The 24702-nt window shown below is 43.1% G+C and overlaps 1 protein-coding gene across 2 annotated transcripts in view; it reads right to left on the bottom strand.

Annotated features, from left to right (window-relative positions):
- The window catches only part of TENT4B (terminal nucleotidyltransferase 4B), a 66500-nt gene extending 52601 nt beyond the window's left edge, over nt 1-13899 (bottom strand). For both annotated transcript variants that reach the window (XM_043898418.1, XM_043898419.1), the window contains exon 1: nt 13122-13899. In XM_043898418.1, the coding sequence (XP_043754353.1) occupies nt 13122-13762 (641 nt within the window). In that variant the 5' untranslated portion in view covers nt 13763-13899. The remainder of the gene's footprint in view (nt 1-13121) is intronic.
- Nucleotides 13900-24702: the final 10803 nt, after the last annotated feature.

The following is a 24702-nucleotide window of genomic DNA, read 5'->3' as shown; positions in this document are numbered from 1 at the left end:
AAACTCCTAAGGAAGCTGAAGCCAAACCATGACCTAGAGGCTCAGTTCAGGTCATCTTCTTGGAGTCTTCCTTTACAAGCTTGCTACATGGTTTTTAATATGCAAATAGATGCTTTTAAAAAAGTATTTGATTGGAGGTAAAGTGTTCAAGTTCCTTACTCCCAGCAGGAATCCTTCCTGTTATACGCAGTATGGGTTACATTAGCCTAAGGCTAAAGAGTATTAGCACAAGATGAAGAAACATAATCCAAGTTTAATTTAAAGGAAAAAATAAATGTACTACTACTCCTGGTTGTTGAGGTAAGGCTGTGAGAATTCTGCCTCCTGAGCAGAGGCTCACAGGCCACTACATCCATCGTGGTTTTCTTCAGCTACCACAAGCTGAAAGCAAAGGTCAGGTGTGGCTATGGGCCAAGGGGTCCCCTGACAGTCCCAGCCGCCGCCCAAAGGCCAAGGACAGCTCATGACTGTCTTTCCCACACACCAGCACTGGTCCAAAGCCCACTTCAGCTTCTTGCAGCCCACCTTGCTTCTCTTTCCTGAGGGATGACAGCTCATTAAGAGAGCTAGCTAAAAAGTTATATCCCCTTTCCCACTCTTACCCTGTTTTCCCTATGAGAATTGTACCTTCAAGACAGCCAAACGGCTGAGAAGGAAAAGTTTCTCCTTTTACGAGTGTTCCAGCTAATAACTGAGAAAAGATCAAGACAATAAGAATATCACAATGTTTACAACCCTAATAATGAGCTAATACATATAAACAATGATCATTAATGGCTACTAATATTACAAAAAAAAGACATTCAGACACTATGTCTCTCCTGGGGAAAGTACACACCACTGTCTATGAAGCATTCTTGCAAACAACAAAAAAATCTAGACAAGACTCTAGATCTAATTACAAACTTAGAGAAAATACAGGGGGACAACGGAACATATTAAATTGACACCACAGGAATGCAATTATTAATAGCAAAACTCAGAAAGTAGAAAAGTCTATAGGAAAAACAACCCAGTTTCTTCGACAAATAAATAGGAGGGAAAACAGATGGCAGAGAAGCTGTTGATTAGAAGACTTAAAAGGCATTTCAACCAATAGCAATGCAAGAAACTCATCTGGATTCTGATCTGAACAAACTGTTAAAAAAATAATTATGGGAGAGGAAATATAAACATTGGATATATGATGCAACTAAGGAGTTATCTGGGCTTCCCTTGTGGCTCAGCTGGTAAAGAATCTGCCTGCATTGTGGGAGACCTGGGTTCCATCCCTGGGTTGGGAAGACCCCCTGGAGAAGGGAACGGCTATGCGACTGAGCAACTTTCACTTTCTAAGGAGTTACTGTAATCTGTTCGTTCAGGTGTAATAATGGTATTATGATAATGGTTTCTTTTAAAATCCTTATATAGAGATATATATAGATATATTTATGTAAAATGATGTGACACTTGGGATTTGCTTCAAAATAAAGTGGGATGAATATGGATTGGCATGCAGGTGAAACGAGTTTGGTCATGGGTTGATGACGATCAAAGTTTCATGATGAATACATGGAAGTTCATTATCTCTTCTGTCTAACTCCATACTGTTTGTAATTTTCCATAATAAAAAGGTTTAAAGAAATGAAGTAATTTCAGATCTTACAATTCCTGAGAAAGGTCAACCATCATAGTAGATCCTGCTCCCCATCTATCTCAATTATGCTAAAGACCACACAGTTGGTCCTCTGTATCCATGGATCAAAATTTCAGTTGAAGTCGGTTGATTCTGCAGATGCAAACCCCACGGACAGACAGGGCCAACTGTATTCACTGCACTACACTATTTTTCATAAGGGAGTGCACATTTCATATTTTGGTACCGACAGGGGCTCATGGAATCCAGGGACAACTGTATATCCAACCTATCCCTGTAGGGTTTATCATATGAAACCCATACAATCAATTTGTCCTTTCCAATCCTCCACAACCTAACCAATGTTTCAAAACAGCAAAAATCTCCACTCTTCTCAAAGTTTGCCTTATCTCACTAGTCAAAAGCAACCTCTCCACCTTATCTATTAATAGTTTATCCAACCAGCCCCTAATTTCCTAGAAGGCAGAGAATGTTTTTTGTCTTTACTTCCCACAAAAAGCCTAGCACAGTGGCTTGCATGTAGCAGTTGATTTTCCAACCAAAAAATGTGTGGCTCATTCTGGTCTGTTCAGAGATGAGTCACAAAATAGTAAGTGATATAGAACCAAAAAGAGTGGGTATGTTTGCAAAATCTACAGGTCATAAAGAACAGACGAACATATTGTGATAGATCCATACAATGGAATGCTACTTGGCATTCAAAACTAACAAACAACAATACTACACACAATATGGATGAATCTCCAAAACATCATGGTAAGAGAAAGAAGTCAGGTGCAAAAGATTATATACTGTATGTAATATATTTAATTCCATTTAATTGAAATCCCAGAAAAGGCAAAAGTGGATGCTTAGGGCAAAGGATGGGGGGAAAGGGAATGACTGAATTGGCATGAGGGTACCTTTTGAGTGATGAAAATATTTTATATCTTCTTCCTACTTACTGTTATGGTTACACAACTGTATATATTTCCAAAAGTCACCTACTTGTACAATTTAAATGCGTGAATTTTATTCTATGTAAGTTATATTCTAATAAAAACTATAAATCATAAGATCAGAAGTTTAAATTACATGCATTTGTAATAGGACAGATCAAGGGCTCTTACAAATTAATAAGAACATTTCCAAGAGAAAGACAGACAAGGAAAATAAGAAACAGAAAAGAAAAATACACAGGCAAGTAATGTGAAGGCATGCACAAATGAAATCAGTAAGATTCTATTTGTTACCTATAAAATTGGCAAGAAACTGTTTTATTTTGTATTGGTATTTGTTTTTATTTGTAATATGCAGCATTGGTGGAGATTTAGGGAAAATCTGGACTCGTGCACACTACTGACATTAGGGTAAACTGACGTGATCTTCCACAGGAAAATGTGAAAAAAGCCTTAAAAGATATAAACATTCTCCAATCTAAAACTTTATCTTCAAGAAATAACCATGTGGCAAGACAATTCAAGGGGAAAGAACAGTCTTTAACAAATGGTGCTGAGACAACCTGATATTAACAGGCAAAAGAATGAAGTTGGACGTCTACCTCACACCATATATAAAAGTTAATTCAAAATGGATCAGAGACCTAAATATAAGAGCTAAAACTGTAAAACTCTTAAAAGAAAAAATAAGGGCCGATTTTTGTGATCTTGGATAAGGCAACGGTTTCCTAGACATGACACATAAAGCACTAACAACAGAAAAAAAAATAATGGACAAATTGGAATTTATAAAATAGAAATAACAAAACTTTTGCTTGAAAGGATAATATCAAGAAAGTATAAAGACAATCCACAAAATGGGGGAAAGTACCTACAAATCACCTATCTGATAAGGGTATATAATCCAGAATACATAAGGAACTCTAACAATAAACAGTAAAAAGACAATCCACTAAAAAAAAGAAAAAATGGGCAAGCAACCTGAATAGACATTTCTTCAAAGAAGACATACATGCAGCCTACCAGCGCATGCAAAGATGCTCAACAACTTCCTTAGTCATTAGGGAAATGCAATCAAAAACACAATGAGATACCACTTTACACTCACGATGATGGCTATAACCAAAAAGACAGATAATCCAAAGTGATGACAAGAACATGGAGAAACTAGAAACCCTCAGTCACTGCTGGTGTTGAGAATGAAAAATACTATAGCCACTTTATATAATCTACTACTTTATATAATTTTATATTTATATAATAAATAACTTTATATAATTCTACTACTAGGCACTTACCCAAGAAAAATGAAAACACATATCCACAAAAGATTCTATACATGCATGTTCACTATTTATAATAGCCAAAAGATGGAAACAAACCAAATGTCCACCAGCTAATAAACAGATAAAGAAAATGTGGTATATTCATACACTGGGATATTTAGGCATAAAAGAAATGAAGGACTGATACATGTTACAACATGAATAAACACTGAAAACATGCTAAGCGAAAAGAAGTCAGACACAAAAGGCCACATATTACAGGATCCCATTCTTATGAAATGTCCAGAATCATAAATCCACCGGGACAGAAAGTCTGTCTGAGGCTCCCAGGATCTGAAGGAGAAGGGAAGAGTGGAGAGCAATGATGGGTACAGGGTTTCTTTCTTTGGTAATGAAAATGCTCTGGAATTAGATAGCTGTGATGATTACACAATCTTGTAATATTCTAAAAACCATTGGATTGTACATTTTAAAAGGGCAAATATGACAGCATATGAATTTTATCTAAGTAAAAATAAGTAGAAAAATAAATAATCCTCTCTGGGGCAAAGGGTTAGCTAAAAACATCTTTTATAAAAAAACAAAAGTCTGGAAAAACAAACTAAATGTTCACCTGGGGGCTGGTGAAATAAATTAAGGCGCATTCAAATAAGGGAATATCACGTCCACACACAGTAGGTACACGGAGTCATACTAAAGGTAATGAGGTGTTTAAAAATGCTGTAGAAATGTATTTCATATGCAAGATGTTTGTTACATTAATAAATATTTTTAACTCAAAAAAGGATGCCCATAGGACTTCTCGGTGGTACAATGGATGGAAATCCGCCTGCCAATGTAGGGGACACAGGCTCGATCCCTGGTTGAGGAAGATCCCACGTGCCCTGGAGCAACAAATCTCGCTCACCACTTAAGCCCACACTCTCGGGACGCCAAGCCATAAGTACTCAGCGCGAGTACCGCAACTACGGAAGCCTGTGTGGCAGAGCCTCTGCTCCGCAACGAGAGAAGCCACGGTAATGGGAAGCCGGGCACTCAGTGAAGAGCAATCCCTGCTCGCCGCAAAGCCTGTGCGCAGCAACGAGGACCCTGGGCAACCAAACATAAATAAATTTAAAAAAATTTTAAGTCTTAAAAAAAAAAGTATGCCCACACTAGTCTGAGGCCCTTCTCCCAAAGTAGAAAACAATCTTAGAAACCAGTTCTAACTTCTGGCCTCCAGACTGCCAGAGAATACATTTCTGTTATTTAAAAAAATTTTTTCCTTAAATACAGGGGAAAAAAAAATTTAAGCATACCCATAGTGGAGTCCATAATGATAGAAAAAACGAAATACATGTATACATACATTAAAAAGTCTAAAATGTACTAACAGTAGTTATGTGCTGGTAGTAGTATTAGAGGGGCTATTTTTTCTTCATTTGGTTTAGCTGTATTTTTCTATTTTTTTTGACAATTAGCACTTATTAAGTAACAAATAAATATATATCGGTTTTAAAAACAAGTATCCTAACAAACAGTGGTATTAACACCTCAAACAGAGAAGAAAACAAAGGGTGAATAAAAGAATAAAGACATCAAATTTAAAACCTCATCACAGGCCTAACACTTTAGTAAATCCAAAGTGAAAGTGAAAGTCGCTCAGTTGTGTCTGACTCTTTGCAACCCCATGGACTATAAGGCCTATGGAATTCTCCAGGCCAGAATACTGGAGTGTGTAGCCTTTCCCTTCTCCAGTGGATCTTCCCAGCCCAGGGATTGAACCCAGGTCTCCCACATTGCAGGTAGATTCTTTACCAGCTGAGCCACAAGGGAAGCCCAAATCCAAATTACTAGACGATAACTCCACAACCACAATCCCCAGGCATCCTTACTCTTGCTTTGGCAGAAATTTACAATATAATAAATTTAACTTATAATACAAATGTGACAGTGCTAAAAGTTATGTTATTTTGACAAAATCGAAACAGTTGACTCCAAGGGATTGCTAACGAAAAATTAAAGACCAGGTCCCAATTCTCAGGCCAGAAAATGGTTCCAATGAAACACAGTTTATTTTAGCAGAGGTATGAAGATAAAATATTTATTCTACACAGTCTGAAGGCATTGTTCAGATATAAAAATATTGTTACTACCACCATCAACAAAAAAAAAAAATCCCCACTAAGCACAGGGTTTATTCCCCCAAAATACAGCCAAGCCAAGAGAAGATAAAGGTTACTCAAAACATATGAAAAGAAGGACTCTAAATATTGAAATCAACTCTGCAGTTACTCTTTTACATGTTTTTAGTTAAATATAACTCTACTTCATTCCAGTTTCCAAGAAAAAGAAACATGTAAAGGAAACACTGCAAAATAATTCAAAGATAAGAGAGTTCAAGCGATATTGCTAAAATCAAAGCAAATCGAAAAATAAGGCCCTTTTAAGTCAATTTTACTTAGATTTTTAACTGCAGATGTTCTCATTACTGCCAAGAAGTTTTTAAAATAAAAATTAAAGTTAAAATTAGGTGAAGTTATTCATGAGAAGGTTATTATGATAAAAGCATAATAAACTACTGCTACTCAGCTAAAATAAAAAAGTGATAATACCAAATGCTGGCAAGGATGCAGAGAAACCAGATCACACACACATTGCTGGCAGGAATGTAATCTGATACAGTGACTCTAGAAAATAGTTTACCCATTTCTTTCAAAATATGTGCTTACCAAATGACCCAGCACTTTTGGGCATTTATCCCTCCAAAATGAAAGCTTATATTTACATAAAAATGTGTACTTCATGAAACAGTTTTGTTTGCAAAAGCCAAAAAGTATATACAAACTCTTCTGGAATGTCCTTCCATCGTTAAACTGTGGTACTTCCAAATTTTGGAACACTATATAGGCATGCGCGCTAAGTCCCTTCAGTCGTGTCCAACTCCTCTTTGCGACCCCATGGTCTATAGCCCTCCAGGTTTCTCTGTCCATGGGATCCAGCCAAGAATACTGGAGTGGATTGCCATGCCCTCCTCCAGAGGATCTTGCCAACCCAGGGATCGAAGCCACGGCTCCTGCACTGCAGGGGGATTCTTAACCGCTGAGCCACAAGGAAGCCCTCTGGACACTACTCAGCATTAACGAGGAAGGAACGACTGGACTTTCCTGCTGGTCCCGTGGCTCCCCGTGCAGGAGGCCTGCGTTTGATTCCTGGTTTGGAAACTAGATCCCACACACCACAACTAAAGATCCAGCGTGTGCAACTAAGACCTGGAAGGAACTATTAAGACATACAAAATTTCGGATAGAACTCAAGGAATTACGGTAAATGGAAAAAAGTCAAACTACTATATGATTCCATTTATACAACATTTTCAAAATGAAAAAAATGTAAATATGGAGAACAGATTAGTAGCTAGAGGTCAGAAATGAGGGGATATGTGCAGGAAAATAAAGGGATAGCATGAGGTGATGGTATAGTTCTGTATCTTGACTGTGGTGGTGGTCACACAAATCTACACATGTAATACTGCACAGAACTAAACATACACACACTACACAAATGAGTGTACACAGGACTGGCGAAATCTGAGTAATGCTATGGATTATAACAATGTCAATTTCCTGGTTTTGAGATTAAACAATAGTTATGTAAGATGTGATCACTGCATGAAACTAGGTGAAGGGAACATGGGATCTTTCTGTATTATATTCTGCCACTTTCTGGGAATCTATATTTCAAAATAAAAAGTTTAAAAAAAATAAAAAATAAATAAAAATAAAAAGTTTAAAACAAATTAGATGGGGCTAACGCATGAGAAAAATATAACAAATACAAAAAGCTTAACATAGTATATGTTAGTATATGGAACATGGTAAAAAGGCTCCATGAGCATTTTTACAGAATACAGCATTTTTTAATAAAGCAACTAATTTGAAAACATAGGTTTCTGCATACTATTCAAACTATTTTAGCAGAAAGCATGACTTGAGCTACAATTCCAGAGATCAGTTACCAGATACTACATGAAATCTCTTATGCACATGGCAAGATTTTTTTTCACACTCTGACACTGTTCAAGTGATAAAGGAGCCAGTACACAACAAAAATATCTCCACATTCAGTTTTTTCCCAAAATCTTTTAACTCTAACGTCAACATGACCCAAAGCCCTTAAGTAAACAGAAGTCTCTAATATCATCAAGTAACTTACAGGACGGGGTAAATTAACAGCTGCTGTTTGGGTTCAAATTAATGAAAAGTCTAGCTTGAGGGCATCCTCAACATCAATAAATACTCTTAGAAAAAAATAATTTTGTGTCATGTCAAAAATAGTAAAAATGAATTGCAAGTCTTTTTGGTGTTCTGCAGCAACTGAGTCCCTAACAAATATTCTGAGGGTTACAAAGAACATTCTATTGGCCGTCCTCTGAATTCCTGAAGCAGGCTGAGCTGTTCAGCCAGCTCTGCAGGAAAGAGTCAAAACAGGAGTCTCAGTCAGCTGCTGGGAGCTGGACCCTAATTCTCCAATGAGCATCCTCTCTGGCCTATAGCCCCTTCAAGACAACTCCATACCTATGTGTACATAAATGATTAACAGTCTTCAGTGCAGTGGGTGTGATCCTGAAACAGTTTTCTCCACTAGATTTTATTCTAAAGGAAAAGCAGAAAGTTAAGTAAAATCACACAACACCTTGCTTTTCTACTTTCCCTAGAAAAGTGCCTTCAATTTTTCTCAGCTTCAACAGGTATAAGAATACCTAACCGCAACTATCTGATCAGCTCAGTATCAGCAAGGGAGCCCGTATATTTTCTTCCCATGGACCTTGTAGACTCCTAACACTAGGATTTACTGGTAGGGGTTTCATAGAAGAGGTTGTGACGTAAGGCCATCTATCACACCAGGACCGGACTGCTGTAACACACACGCCCTCCTCCTCCCTACTTTAGACTTTACCTTAGACTTTCTTACGCTTCATTTCCAAAAGACGCTAAACCTTCGATGTGTGTGAAGGTGTGTGTGAACCCAGGGTAGATTCCAGAAAGCTCCAGTCACTGTTCCCTTTTGCCTTTCAACACCTAAAAACTTAAAGGGTACTGAAGAAAAATTCCACAGGCTAAAATGCCAACGATTCTGACAGGGTGACGCTGTTCATTGTCACAGATTTTAGACAGGTAAGTTGTGGCATGGAAGCAGCTTAGTTGTACACAGTCTACCAGATGTGAGATTCTCAAATACGAATTACATTGTTAGTGTAGAATCTACAATGCAGAAAACCTAATGTCTTCTTGAAAGCACACTTCAGCACCCAAATACAGAAAAATTCAATAACCTGAAGGTCCTAGTGCACTGAAGAATTCCTGTGGGCTACATATGCAAATACATAGACATTACGTGCTAAGTCGCTTCAGTTGTGTCCAACTCTTTGCGACCCTATGGACCATAGCCCATCAGGCTCCTCTGTTCATGGGATGCTCCAGCCAAGAATACTGGAGTGGGTTGCCATTTCCTTCTCCATCAGATCTTCCCCACCCAGGGCTCGAGCATCTCTCATGTCTCCTGCGTTGGCAGGCGAGTTCTTTACCACTAGCACCAACAAATTATACTTAGAACAAGCCCTTGGACTAAGGCCTCTAAATTCTTTCATGTTAATCTGCCCAATCACTTTGGAGCCAGCACTAACATCAATCCCACTGATCATATTGTGTAGAAATAGAAAGAGGCCATAAGGTCAGTGCTGAAGAACGGTGTCAGCATCTTGGACTTAACTGTGCTACGCTGTACAACATTCACAAGGAAGGACACTGCCCCACTGCAGTGAAAACAACTGTATCTCAGCCCCCAAATTTCATCCCCCTGCTAGACGGTTCCATCCAAACATCACCTTACCTTTTGCTCCAAACCAATGGTCTTAATCCTTATGTTCAACAGTAACATTAACATTTCCCCAGTCACTCAAATTCAAAGCTGTTATTAATAACATGGATTTAAATCCACGAAGGGAGTTAGAATCTTTCCCATTCTTACCTTGCAGTACCTCTCACATTCATTCTTTCCCATTTCAATCCCCATCATTCCAGTTCAAGAAATTATTCCTTAAACCCAAGTTCCCCAGCAGAGACTTCTTGCTGTCACACTGTCAAATTCATACTCCAAAACATTATTTTGAACAAGTCATCCAAGTCTTGGAAAAGTATCTACAGCTCTGGCCACGTAGCCAACATAAACCTATCCTCATGAGCTTGAACAAGCACCAAGCACCTTCTAAAGGAAGCTTCTCGACACCTGGGCTCAGGACCAAGGACTCCGAATCTCCAAAAGTTTCCTATCTTTGCTACTTTTTGTCCTCTCTTCTTTTTCCATGATGATCAACAATTAAATCTTTGAAAAGAGCTTAAAGCTCATTTTCATGAACAACCAGGAGCAGGTGGACTTCTTCCTACACCATAGCCAGCGTCAGAAGGGAATGAATCCCCAAAAGTAGAGTAAGTGAAAGCAACTTTATAAAGAAAAAAAGGAAAGCAAACAAACTCCCTGGATCAGGGATACCTGGCGAAGGCTGAGATGGTAAGCTCGGATGAGAGGAGTCCTTTTGAAAGAGGACTATGAGGACTTCAGGATGCTATGCAAACATCTTACTCTACATTTAAGAAATTTCCATCTTACCTCAACTAAAACAAGAAAGGAAGAAAGAAGTTTCATCTTAACTAACGACCTAGTGGTTAAGAGAAAACATATATGTAAAAGGAAAATTAAACATAAGCAAACTATACCAAGAGCATGAAACAAGCACTACAAGATTTCAGAGAAAGTACAAAAAAAATCAAGAACATGAGCAATGAACTCAGGATTGGGAACTGTATCTTGGAGTGTTCAGGGAGTAAGTCAACCTGCTGTGGCAAAACAGAACACAGACAGATCACAGACGTGAGACAGTGTGTATCCAGTTGCCCCAGGGTTCCAGCCCACTGTTCAAGCGCTTTTTCTTCCTCTCCCTACCTGGACAGTCATGCCAGTTCAGAGGCCAAGGACCACACCAATTTTTTAACCTATTAGCTAAATGTCAGTCACATCCCAAGAACTCGCAATAGTTCTACTATACTTAATCTCGGAATAGCATAACATTGAGGTGCATTCTGAATTCAGTTTTAAATACCTGTATTAAAAACAGCAAGAATTTCCTAAAAGTTAAGAAATAAGGATCCATAAATCACAAAAAGAATTTTTAAGCACTCGGACACTCTTTACAAAACATAGGTCCCACTTAATAAAATTTAAAAAATTTAACTGCTGACATCTTCTAAAGGAGGCGGTAAAAGAATGATGAATCGATAATCAGTTTTAAGATAGGTTTACAATCTGTTTTTAAACAGCAATTACTCTGGAAATGGAAATTCCTCTCCTTAATCCCTTTGAGGACAATGTAGTATTTGAATCCAGGACTAAGAGTATCTTGCTTCTACCTAAGTTCAAATGTGGGCATTTTACAGTATCCTCAACATTAAATTAGCAAGTAAAAAGGAATTTCTAAGCTATCAAAAAGAGAGGCAGCCAGCACTTTGGATGTAGAATACACCTTTGCTACATACATATGCAGATGCTTCCGTAAAACGAAATTAGGGAACTTGGAGGCTTTAACTGGCAGTGATGACTTAACTGGAGCTTTTTCCTGTGAAATGAAACTATCAGAATCCCTCAATATCAATTTGCCTGTCATCAAACCACAGGTTTATGCTTCATCTTAGAAATGCTATCAGGATGGAACCATGAGCCTTTTATTGAAAGAAGATGACCATGGAGAGCGCCCTTGAAGCTTAGCAATAGAGGACTCAACCCAAAATGATCCCCCCCTGGAAAGTGAGGACAGGTTTGACATGTACACCAGTGCCAGTCTTAAAACGCTTGACTGCATTTCCCATAAAGGGTGGGAGTTGTAATAGTAGCATAGAGCAGACACCAGCCCACTAGAAGCAGATGGAACCCACCAACTCATTTTACCCGGACCTTCAAAAAGGTACACAGAACTCTCTCTGCTTGCCAAAGCAGGGCAGATCTGAATGGGTGAATCTAAGAAAAGGTTCCACAAGGGACTATTAATGGTGATTTCATTTGCCTACTTGTAACCCACGATGTAAAACAGGATCTGAAATGTGAAAAGCAATTTTAAAGCTCATTCTCCATACTCAAGCTACACACACGCACACACACACACATAGTCCAAAACCTTCATTTTACAAAATTTTTGTAAAAAGACTTCGTAATCTATCCCAGCACTGGGGAAATCTACCTGGAACCAGTCCCTGCTTACGTACACAACTCACTAGGGGTCAGGTAAGATTCCATTTTGTAACAACTGAACTTTAAACAGAAAGTCATTAGTGGTGCAACATTCACTTATTAGCATAAAGTTACCCCCTAGAATGAAAAGCATTGGCTGTCTCTGCCAGGATGACAACTTGACAGCGAGAAACTGGGGCCAAAGACCACGAACTCCTAGAAAGTTCCATCCGCCTGAAAAGAAGAGCTCACCATCTCCACCAGCCTAAGCTTAACTGTCACCTCATTCCTCACTCCCGACTCAGCAAGGCATCACTAACATAGGAAATTCTAAGAAATAAAACATAGAGAGATGGGCCAAAGGGTCAATAGCCAGCAAAGCCTTTCAGGGCTGCCACGATTCCTGTTTGGGATTGGGGGAGGGGGAGGAGCTTTCTGGATGTTTCTATTCTTGGCAAGGAAAGCACCTCCAGGTCCGGTACCATGGAAAGGCACCAACACAGGAATGTTCTCAGGGAATGAATGATTTGCCTGTGCTAAGCGACTTCATTTTGGGGTGTGATGATGGGGGGGCAGGGTGGGGAGGGCTAGAGGGCTGGGGAGAGAAGAGAGAAGGTGTGTTTGACTGGGGAGGCGGGGGATGGGAAGAAAGAGTGGATGGATCGGGGATGGGGGGAGGTGGTCCAGGGAAGATGTGAACGGTTAGGAAGGAGACTGAATGACTAAGGGAGGTGAGGGGAGGGTGTGGAGGGTTGAGAGGATGTCCAGAAAAGGCGTGGAGCTGAGAGGGAGGGGGCAAAGGTGTGGACTGCTAACGAAGGTTGGGGGAAGGTGTGGACGGAGGAGGGATGGCCATCAGCCCCCTGAGGACCAGTAACTAAGGCAGGCCGAGGTTGGGGGGGCCTCACCCAGGCTCCCCACCCCCAGCCCCCTTTCTGTGGGCGTGTGCCCGGCTGCGCGTGTGCAAGGGCCAGGCCACCAGGCCGCAAGGCCACCACTCACCCCACGACTCCCTGGTTGTAGTTCCTCCGCTTCCACGGGGTCCCGCTGTACACGCCCCCGCCGCCGTCTGCCCGGCCGCCCCCCGGGGCCCGCCCTCCGCTGGGCTGCAGCAGGCTGTAGTTGAGTCCGTAGGTGCTAGCCTTGTTGTCCCGCTTCCTCTTGTTGCTGCTGCCCGAGGCTGGGTCCGCGGGCTCCGCGGCAGGGACGGCGGTCGAGGAGTGCGGGGACGGGGACGCCGAGGGGGACGGGGACGCCGAGGGGCCCGCGGCGGCTCGACGGGCCCAGGCCGCGGGCTGGTGGTGGTTGTTGTTGTTGTTGGTCGTCTCCAGGGGCAGGAAGTCCCGCTGCTCCGCCGGCTGCGCGTGGCCGCCCAGCAGGCGCTCCCCGGAGCGGTACATGCCGGCCGGGGCCGGGGCCGGGGCCGCGCCGCTGGGGCTGCCGGTGCTGCTGCCGCTCCCGCCGGTGGCCGTGCTGCTGCTGCCGCCGCCGCCGCCGCCGCCGCCGCTCGCGCCGCCGCTGCTGTGACAGTGGTGGTTGAAGTAGAGGTTCCTCAGTCCCTGGGTGGTCTCCCAGATCTGCATCCACAGACTGTTGGACGGTCCGAGCTGCTCTGGCTGGAACCAGGCGATCCTCGGATCCATCAAACGGCGGCGGCCGCTGCCCCCGCCCCTCCCGGCTGCCCGCAGGGCCGCCGCCGCCGCCGCCGCGCCTCAGGCGCACGCCCGGCCTCGGCTGCTGCTGCTGCTGCCGCTGCCGCTGCCGCTGCCGCTGCCGCTGCCGCTGCTGCTACTGCTCGGGGCCCGCCGCGGGCGGCGCGGTCGCGCAAGGAGCCCGGCCGGCGCCGGCGGCGTCGCTCCCGCCCTCGGGGGCTCTGCGGGCCCTCCCCCCCTCCCTCCGCCCCTCTGCCGAGCCCCTGTCACCGGGGTCCCCGTGCAAATGGCGGCGGCAGCGGCAGCTCCTGAGAAGGGCGAGCGGCGGCGGCGGCGGCGGCGGCGGCGCGGCAGCGGCGGCGGCGCGGCGGGGGGGGGAGGACGCGCCTGCTCCGTAGCGTCCTTGCTCCTCCGGGCCCGGGGCGGGGCCTCCGTCGGCTCCGCCCCGCTCGCTCCGCCCCCGCCCCGCCCCTCCCTCCCGCGCTTGCCCCGCCCCCGCCGGGCCGAGCCGCCAGTCCAGCGCCAGAGGCCGCGCCGTGCGTCACAGAGGCTGCGGTGCGGCGCGGCTGGGAGCCGCAACCGCCCGGTCCAACCGTCCCGACCCCATCTAGGGAGCGGGGGGTGGGGGTCGTACGTACCTGGGCGTCAGGGCGCCCCCGACGCGCGTGCCGCCTCCAGTCTCAGTTTCCTGGCCCCCGAGGCTGGGTGAGGCCGGACGGAGGTCGCCGCCAGCTCCGCAGGGAATAGATTGTAGGCGGTGCCGCCCCGCCCACTGTCCCCTCCCCCAGGCTGCAGCGCCCGGACCCTCCGGCTTCTCTAACCCCTCCCAGGATAGATCTCCGCTCTAAGCACCGTTCCAGAGGGCGGAAAGTGAGTCCCTCTTTCCAGCAGAGCACGTGTCCGGGACCCTGCCCGGACGCAGGCTGCGCTGGTTCCTCTGTTGCTGGGCCACCCGGTTGCCCCCAGCGCCCTCCCTGCCGCGCCCTGGCCAGGGCTGGGAGCCGCAGGACTTGGTGGAGGGTTTCCCCACGCGACCCCGAGACTGGATAAACCTCCTCCCACCTACAGGGCTGGACGCGCTTCTTCGTAGAGTGCGTAAGCCATGGGCTCAAAACCACCGTCACACACCCCAACCCACTTTACAAAGACTTGCACACATAAACACACGCAGACGCACAAGCCACTCAGCGTGTGAAGAAACCTCGCGTGCCCGAAGCTGCATCAGCAACCATGAAAAACGCTTCTCCGTTCAGAATTAAAGAAAACCCAAAACCTTTTAAGCCTAATCTGGGGACCATATTGTTGGCACCAGCAGAGATTTTCCACAAATCCCTGCTGTGAAAGACAAGCAGAAGGGGGTTTTAAGTATTTCAAATCATCAAAAGAAAAAAGGAAAAGAAATGCGCATGTTTCACGTGTGCCCTCTAAGATTGGTCCAAAGTCCAGAATGAGTCCCTAACGCCCGATTTTGGCCTGTTTTGGGAGCTCAATATCCTGGAAAGGTTTTTTTGGCAAAGATGAAGATATATTATAAAACATCACTTTACCTTTTTTCTTGATCAGAGAATAACATGGGCATAAATATGGAAAACAGACACAAAAAAAGCTAAAGAATTTTGGTTCATTCTATTTATTTGTTATTGCTTTACTATAAGTCAGTATTAAAAGTTGTCTCAGAATGAAGTTTGCTGTGTTCTGAGAATTACATAGCCAGGAAAATGAGTAGTGATATTTTTTATGCTATTCACATTGACAAATTAAAAAATAAAGCATTGTATAGAAAAAAAAACTTTATTTTCACAACTTCAAATTGGCTTTAAAAATACAAATGAGAGAAATGCAAAGCCAAAAAATGTGAACATTAGCAAGTTCCCACTGTCTAGAAATAACTACTGTGAAGACTAATAAACGATTTTCAAAAAATCTCTCCATGCATATATATGCATGTTTCAAGACAGTCTTTATTAGCTTTTTTTATTTTCATTTTTTATTTTATTTTTGGCTGTGTTGGGTCTTTGTTGCCACACTTGGGCTTTTTCTAGTTGTGGCAAGTGGGGGCTACTCTAGTTGGAGCGCTCAGACTTCTCACTGTGGTGGCATTTCATTGCAAGGAGGCCCAACCAATCCATCCTAAAGGAAATCAACCCTGAAGATTCACTGGAAGGACTGATGCTGAAGCTGAAGCTCCAATACTTTGGCCACCTGATGCAAAGAACTGACTCATTTGAAAAGACCCTGATGCTGGCAAAGAGTGAAGGCAGGAGGAAAAGGGGACGAGAGAGGATGAAATGGTTGGATGGCATCACCGACTCGATGGACGTGAGTTTGAGCAAGCTCCGGGAATTGGTGATGGACATGGAAGACTGGCATGCTACAGTCCATGGGGTCCCAAAGAATCGTATGTGACTGAGAGACTTAACTGACCGAAAGGTCAGAAATCAACACTTGTTCTCTTTGAGTGCTTGTTTCTTCAGGCAGACCTTAAGACCTAGTAAAGTATTAACAAAATGATAAGATGAATTGGTATACATAAAAGTATATTTTGTAAAATATGGGCTGAAAGGTGAGACATTACATTTCTTGTTCACCTGCTGGCAACGCTGACTGGTCAGCCGTATCACACACCCATGTTCCAAGGCATTCATTCAGTAAACTTTGGTTGAATGTCTAGCAGCCTTGCAGAATTGAGCTAATCATTTTAGAGATGATAAATAAGCGACCAGGACTTTTGCCTGCCTTCCATGAAGGCATTGTCTGGTTAGGGAGGCAAAAAGTAAATATTCGAAGTCAAATTAAAATTCATGTAATTAATTCAAGAAATATGTCTTGAGCAATTATTATGTGGGGAATATATAAGAATCTGGGGATATAACAATGAACATGATGTGGTCCCTGCCTTCATGAACCTTGCATTCTAGTAAGGCAAGCATGTAAGGTCAGACAGACAGCTAAATGTTGTGCAGAGAAAGAAAGCAAGCTAAAAGGCTAGTGACTGTGTGCTATTTTTAGATGGGTTAATCAGGGAAGACTGCTCTGAGGAAGTGATATTTGAGCAGAGACTTAAGTTAGGGAGTGGACCATGACCATCTAGGGAATGATCCATCAAGTAGAGGGAATAGCAAGTGCAAAGGCCCTGAGGCAGGAATAGACTTTGTGTGCAGGATGATAAGGCAATGCAATTGTATCGAATATGTATGGAATCATAAAGTGTCTCTTCTGGAAGTTTCCTCAAAACCATCTGGTCTAAAGTAAACCAGTAGAGAATTTATTTTTGGCTGCACTGGGTCTTTGTTGCTGTGCACAAACTTTCTCTAGTTGTGGCTAGCGGGAGCTACTCTTCTTCATGGGATTCTCATTGCAGTGGCTTCTCTTGTTGCAGAGTACAAGCTCTAGGCACATGGGCTTCAGTAGTTGCAGCATATGGCCTCAGTGGTTGCAGTACATGGGCTTAGTTGCTGAGAGTTGTGTGAAATCTTCCCAGACCAGGGATTGAACCCATGTCTTCTGCACTGGCAGGTGGATTCCTATCCACTGTACCCAGGGAATTTTAAAATAAATAAAAATATATTCACTTTCCCCAAAAAAATCTGCACTGTTTTGTCACAAAGTAATCTACTACTGCAAGCAAAGAGAAAGACTACACTGATTTCAATAATAAATTTTGATTACTCAACCTTTTCATTTTGCTATTTAGAACATTACATTCTTTAAAACCACCTTCATTAAATTGATGAGCCAAAAAATACAGCTTTCAAAACCCCAGACATTTTCCTGCATAATGTAATGTCCTATTCATTCTCAGTATTCATGTTCTTTGTTGTTGTTTAGTCGTTCTTAGAGGGGAAAATATTGAGTTGATGATCTCAACTTGTAAGATTTACAGAAACACCAAGATTGTGCAGAGTGAAAATTGAATAGAGAAATGAGAAGCAAGTTACCCAAGAATCAAGCAAATTTAAATATGATTTTGCTGATTTATTAGCTTGAATAAAACAGAAGGGGAATTGCACATACATATACTACTACATGGTATTATAAATAATTGTCATTATAATTAAATCTTAGACAGTGTGATTATATTACTCCACTCCAGAGTTCACAAAACCATGAATAATAGTCACATAGTTATAGTTATTAGTATCTTCTGTGTTTAGGAAATGAAGCATTTGCTCCAGGTATTAATAACCTGGGGCTTAGGCACCATTTACAACTTTCCCTTTTTTGCATGGAGAATACACCATTGTACCATGTTTGTTTCCTCTCTTGTGAGTACAAAGAGGATTCCAAGTAGGGGATTAAATTTCAATGAGACTTCAACATAACAGGCAATGTGAAAGGCTGTATCTAGTTCTGCACAATGAAAATTTCTTCATTCCTAACTTTCAGGGGAAGAATGGCTCAAATTGTGTGCATTCTGGGATTTTTGAAGTGAAAGTATCTGTGTGTATGTGTGTGTGTACAGTACACACGTGTGTGTTTAAAATCTTTGTTCTACAATTCCTATGCCATAAAATTCACTCTATTTATTTTGGCTGCACTGAGTCTCCGTTGCTGTGTTCAGGCTTTCTCTAGCTGCGGCAAGCAGGGGCTACTGTCTAGTTGCCGTGAGCAGGCTTCTCACTGCAGTGGCTTCTCTTGTTACCGAGCACAGGCTTCAGGGTGCACAGATGTAGTTTGGGCTCACAGGCTCTAGAGCACAGACTCAGTATTTGCGGCACACAGGCTTAGTTGCCTTGAGACATGGGGACTCTTAATTCCTGGCCCAGGGATCGAACTCATGTCCCCTACCTTGCAAGGCAGATTCTTAACCACTGGACCACCAGGGGATGTCCTGACTCATTTTAAGTGTACAATTTAAATGACTTTTACTACATTTACAAAGTTGTGCAGCCATCACGACAATCCAATTTTGGATTATTTCCAACCCTAAAAGGGTCTCTAGGGCCTATTTGCAACCAGTCCCTTTTCCCAGCCCCAGGCAACTACTAATCTACTTTCTATCCCTATTGATTTGCCTTGATAATCTCTGTTCTGAGCAGTGTTTTCATATCATATGATCATGGTAGCTGCTAAAGTCCCAACAAAGAGTTGCTTGCCCAGCCTAATGGACCATGGGAGAAAAAAAATAGAAAATACTGCCAGAATGAGTGCATTTTCCCATAATTCTTGACCTATCTGTAAAAAGCCCATACATTTTTCAAATTTAAGTTTCCACAAGGCTACTGAGGCAACTCCTTCTACCGTCTTCCTGTTTGTAAGGGAAGTAGCATCCTTGGTCTCGAGTGGGCAAAGCAGATGCTGGCAGTCCCTGGGCAACCACTCTCTGGAGAGAAAGCCCAGAAACTCAGTCAGAATCCAACATTCACATAACTCTGCATTTTACCATCTCTTTTTATAACTCAGCACTGCAGAGTAGTTTGTGGATGAGAGAGAAGACCCCGGGAAAGGCAGTCTTGCCTAAGAAGGTGTTTACCCACATTTACTTTTGTCACCCATCATCGAACAGCTCAAGCAGAGAAATTCCGTATCTAAAGACAAAGACTCTTAACTAAAAATTAAAGGCTCATCCTATAACAGGGGTCCCCAACCTCCGGGATCTAATGCCTGATGATCTGAGGTGGAACTGATGTAGTAATAATAGAAATTAAGTGCACAATAAATGTGATGTGCTTGAAACCATCCCCCAATGCCATTCGTCGAAAAATTGTCTTCCAAGAAACCAGTCCCTGGGGTCAAAAAGATTGGGGACTGCTGCTCTAGAACATTCTCTTGCTAGGACCTACATAAGTTGAAACGTAGTCCAGAATTTCTCCTTGAAAAATAGTTATTTAGGGGACTTCCCTGGTGGTCTAGAGGCTAGGACTCTGTGCTCCCAATGCAGGGGGCCAGGGTTCAATCCCTGGTCAGGGAACTTGATCCCACATGCTGCAGCTAAGGCTGGGAACAGCCAAATAAATAAATAAAATAAATAAATATTTAAAATAGTTATTTAGTACAATGGCTAATTTTAGGTATCAACTTGACTCACCATGGAATGCCCAAGATTAAAAGCATTATTGCTGGGTGTGCCCGTGAGGATGATTTTGGATGAGATGAGCAATCATTTGATTTGAATCAGTGGTCTCAGTAAAGTAGATTACACTTCCCAATGTGGGTGAGCCTTGGGGACTTCCCTGGAGGTCCAGTGGTTAAGACTCCGAACTCCCAGTGCAGGGGGCACTGGCTTGATCGCTGGCCAGGGAACTAGATCCCACATACCGCAACTAAACATCCTGCAAGTCTCAGTGAAGATCGAAGACCCACATGCCACAACTAATACCTGCACAGCCAAACAAATAAATAATAAAATAACAATGTGGGTGGGCCTTATCTTACGGGTTCAGTGTCTGAATAGGACAAAAGGCAGAGGAAGGATGAACTGACCCTTTTTTGCATGCCTTGCTGATTCAGCTGAGACATCGCATCTGTCTCATGATTTCCAGCCTGGACTATGATTTATATCATTAGCATCCCTGGTTCTCAGATATTCAGACTTGAACTGAGTGGGACCACTGATTTTCCTGGGTCTGCAGCTTGCCTACAGGAGATCAAGAGACTTCTTAGCCTTCCCAGTTGTGTGAGTCAATTCCTCATAATAAATCTCCATATAAATCTCTATATCTGGGTATATATTACATAAACATATAATAAATCCAAATAGACAATATATATATCCTCCTGGTTCTGTTTCCCTGGACAACCCTGACTATTATAGGTTACTGGTGCTAAGAAGTGGGGGTACTACTCTAACAAATACCTAAAGATGTGGAAGCAACTTTCGAACTGGGAAAAGGGTAGAGACTGGGGTATTTGGAGGCAATTGCTAGAAAAGCTTACACTGCCATGAACAGCCCTTAAAAAGTAACTTTTTTTTTTTCCTGTTATGCGACTTTTGGGATCTTAGTTCTCGGGCCAGAGATTGAACCTGAGCCCTTGGCAATGAAAGCACAGGAGCCTACTGGACCCCCAGGGAATACCCCCTCGCTTAAAAAAATTATTTTTCAATTTTTTAATTATTCGGTTCAGTCGCTTAGTCGTGTCTGACTCTTTGCGACCCCACAGACTGCAGCATGCCAGGCTTCCCTGTCCATCAACAACTCCCGGAGCTTGCTCAAACTCATGTCCATCGAGTCGGTGATGCCATCCAACCATTTCATCCTCTGTCATCCCCTTCTCCACCTGCTTTCAACCTTTCCCAGCATCAGGGTCTTTTCCAGTGAGTCAGTTCTTGGCATCAGGTGGCCAAAGTTTCAGAGTTTCAGCTTCAGTATCAGTCCTTCCAATGAATATTCAGGACTGATTTCCTTTAGGACTGACTGGTTTGATACCCTTGCTGTCCAAGGGACTCTCAAGAGTCTTCTCCAACATCACAGCTCAAAAGCATCAATTCTTCAGTGCTCAGCTTTCTTTATGGTCTAACTCTCAGATCCATACATGACTAGTGAAAAAACCATAGCTTTTTTTCTGTCTGTCTGACTAGACAGATGTTTGTCCGCAAAATAAAGTCTCTGCTTTTTAATATGCTGTCTAGGTTGGTCATAGCTTTTCTTCCAAGGAGCAAGCGTCTAGTTTCACGGCTATAGTCACCATCTGCGGTGATTTTGGAGCCCAAGAAGTCTGCCACTGTTTCCATTGTTTCCCCATCTATTTGCCATGAAGTGATGGAACTGGATGCCATGATCTTAGTTTTTGGAATGCTGAGTTTTAAGCCAGCTTTTTCACTCTCCTCTTTCACTTCCATCAAGAGGCTCTTTAGTTCCTCTTCGCTTTCTGCCATAAAGGTGATGTCATCTGCATATCTGAGGTCATTAATATTTCTCCCTGCAATCTGGATTCCAGCTTGTGCTTCATCCAGTCTGGCATATTGCATGATGTACTCTGCATGGAAGTTAAATAAGCAGGGCGACAATATACAGCCTTGCTGTACTCCTTTCCCAATTTGGAATCAGTCTGTTGTTCCATGTCCGGTTCTAACTGTTGCTTCTTGACCTGCATACAGATTTCTCAGGAGGCAGGTAAGGTGGTCTGATATTCCCATCTCTTTAAGAGTTTTCTACAGTTTGTTGTGATCCAAACAGTCAAAGGCTTTGGCATAATCAATATAATCAATAAAGCAGAAGTAGATGTTTTTCTGAAATTCTCTTGCTTTCTCTATGATCCAGTGGATGTTGGCAATTTGATCTCTTTAAATTATTAGTTTATGTATTTATGTTTGGCTGCACTGGGTCTTCGAAACAGGCTTTCTCTAGTTGCAGCCAGTTGGGGTACTCTTGAGCTGTGGTACGTGGGTTTCTCATTGCTGTGGCTTCTCTTGTTGCAGAGCACAGGCTCTGGAATCTTTCCAGACCAGGGATGGAACCTATGTACCCTGCATTGGCAGGTGGATGCTTAACCACTGGACCTCCAGGGAGGTCTGGGAATTCCCCCTTTTTTAAAGGTAATTCTGAAGAGAGGTCAAAGAAAAGAAATCTGCAGAGAGAGCCTTAGTCCTCTTTGGGGATTCCTAAGCAGGATGTTGGTAGAAATATGGGTGGTAGTGACCATTCTGGTGACGTCTGAGATAGAAATGAAGAGCATATTACTGGAAACCGGAGGAAAGGCAATCCTTGTAAGAAGTGACAAAGAACTTGGCTGAGCTGTGATTTGTGTTCCAGTGTTTTGTGGAAGATAGAACTTGCAACCAAGGAAATTTGATATTTAACTGAAGTGATTTCTAAAAAAAAGTGGCGAAGGTATGGCTTGGCTCCTCCCAGCGTCTTATAGTAAAATTTAAGCAGAGAGAAATGACTTAAAGACAGATTGTTAAGCAAAAAGGAAGTCGAACTTAATGATGTGGAAAATTCTCAGCCTATCCACATTGCAAAAAAAAAAACCAAATGAGAACACTAAGGATATGGCCAAGTGACCATATGGGGCACTGGGAAATGAGTAGGGGTGTGAACCGCAGGAGGAATCAGCCATCCCAGGAGGAAAACTACCAGTTTGAACTGAAGAAGAAGGAAATAGGAAGGAATGAAGGAAGGCTGTCGAACTTCATGAATTTTACAGGACGAGACCATAGGCCTAGTTGGTGAGATCGTGTGCTATTCTTTAAGGCAAGGGAAGAGTGGGACTTCCCTGGTGGTCCAGGGGTTAGGACTCCGTGCTCCCAATGCAGGGGTCCCAGGTTCAACCCCTGATTAGGAAACGAGATCCCACATGTCACAACTAAGAGTTCACAAGCTGCAACTCAAGATCCTCCACCCAGCAATGAAGGTGGAAGATCCTGTGTGCTGCAACTAAGACCCAGAACAGCCAAATACATAAATTAATTAATTAATATATATTTTTTTAAAAAGACAAGTGAAGAGTGATCCCAAAGGCGATTCAGAGATCATCAGAGCTGCCTTCTTGTTTTCAGGAAAGATAACCATTGCCTTGCTTCCAACAAGTCAGACAGCCTCTACCCCCCAGAGGGGAAGGGCCCCCCCAAAACTGTAGGGATGGGGCTTCCTAGGGCTCTGGAGGCAGTGGAGATGGAACCACTGTCCCAGTGGGTCAGAAACGTGGGATTTCTGCCCCGGTGGGCCTGAAGGGGAGAGCATGGAACTTAAGAGGGTTATTCCGGAGCCTTGAGATCTCATGAAGTTTTCCTTGCTGGATTCTGGACTTGCTTGGAAACTTTCAGCCTGCCTTCTTCCTGATTTCTCCCTTTTAGAACAGGAATGTCTGTTCCTATGCTTGTCACATCTTTATGTGTTCAGTTCAGTTCAGTTCAGTCGCTCAGTCATGTCCGACTCTTTGCGACCCCATGAATCGCAGCACGCCAGGCCTCCCTGTCCATCACCAACTCCGGGAGTTTACCCAAACTCATGTCCATTGAGTCGGTGATGCCATCCAACCATCTCATCCTCTGTCGTCCCCTTCTCCTCCTGCCCCCAATCCCTCCCAGTATCAGGGTCTTTTTCAATGAGTCAACTCTTCGCATGAGGTGGCCAAAGTATTGGAGTTTCAGCTTCAGCATCAGTCCTTCCAATAAACATCCAGGACTGATCTCCTTTAGGATGGACTGGTTGGATCTCCTTGCAGTCCAAGGGACTCTCAAGAGTCTTCTCCAACACCACAGTTCAAAAGCATCAATTTTTCAGCACTCAGCTTTGTTCACAGTCCAACTCTCATATCCATACATGACCACTGGAAAAACCATAGCCTTGACTAGACGGACCTTTGTTGGCAAAGTAATGTCTCTGCTTTTTAATACGCTATCTAGGTTGGTTATAACTTTATGTGTTAGAAGCACATAACTTGTTTGGTTTCACAGATTTCACTGCTGGAAAGGAATTAACCTCAGGACAAATCATATCTCAAGTTCCACCCATACCTGATTTGGATGCTATTCAGAAGAGACTTTGGACTTCAGACTTCAGAGTTGATGTTGAATGAGTTTAATACCTTTTGAGACTTGGGGGATGGAATGAATGTATTTTATTTGTGAGAAGGACATGAATGTGGGGGACCCAGGAGAATATTATGGGGTGAAAGTTTATGTCCTCCCCAAATGTACATGTTGAAACCCAACTACTTGATGTAATGGTATAGGAGTTGGGGGGATGGGGTAGGTATAAGATTGTTGTTGTTAAGTTGCTCAGTCATGTCCAGTTCTTTGCGACCCCATGGACTGCAGCATGCCAGGCTTCTCTGTCCTTCAGCATCTCCCAGAGCTTGCTCAAACCCATGTCCATTGAGTCAGTGATGTCATCCAACCATCTAGTCCTCTGTCGTCCCCTTTTCCTCCTGCCTTCAATCTTTCCCAGCATCAGGGTCTTTTCTAATGAGTCAGCTCTTCACATCAGATGGCCAAGGTGTTGGATATAAGATTAGATGACATCATAAGGATGGAGTCCTCACCAATG

This window comes from Cervus elaphus, chromosome 4 (assembly GCF_910594005.1).
Source record: "Cervus elaphus chromosome 4, mCerEla1.1, whole genome shotgun sequence".
NCBI classification, from domain to species: domain Eukaryota; kingdom Metazoa; phylum Chordata; class Mammalia; order Artiodactyla; family Cervidae; genus Cervus; species Cervus elaphus.
Note: the sequence above shows the minus strand (reverse complement) of the source record. Positions and strands in the feature narration are given on the sequence as shown.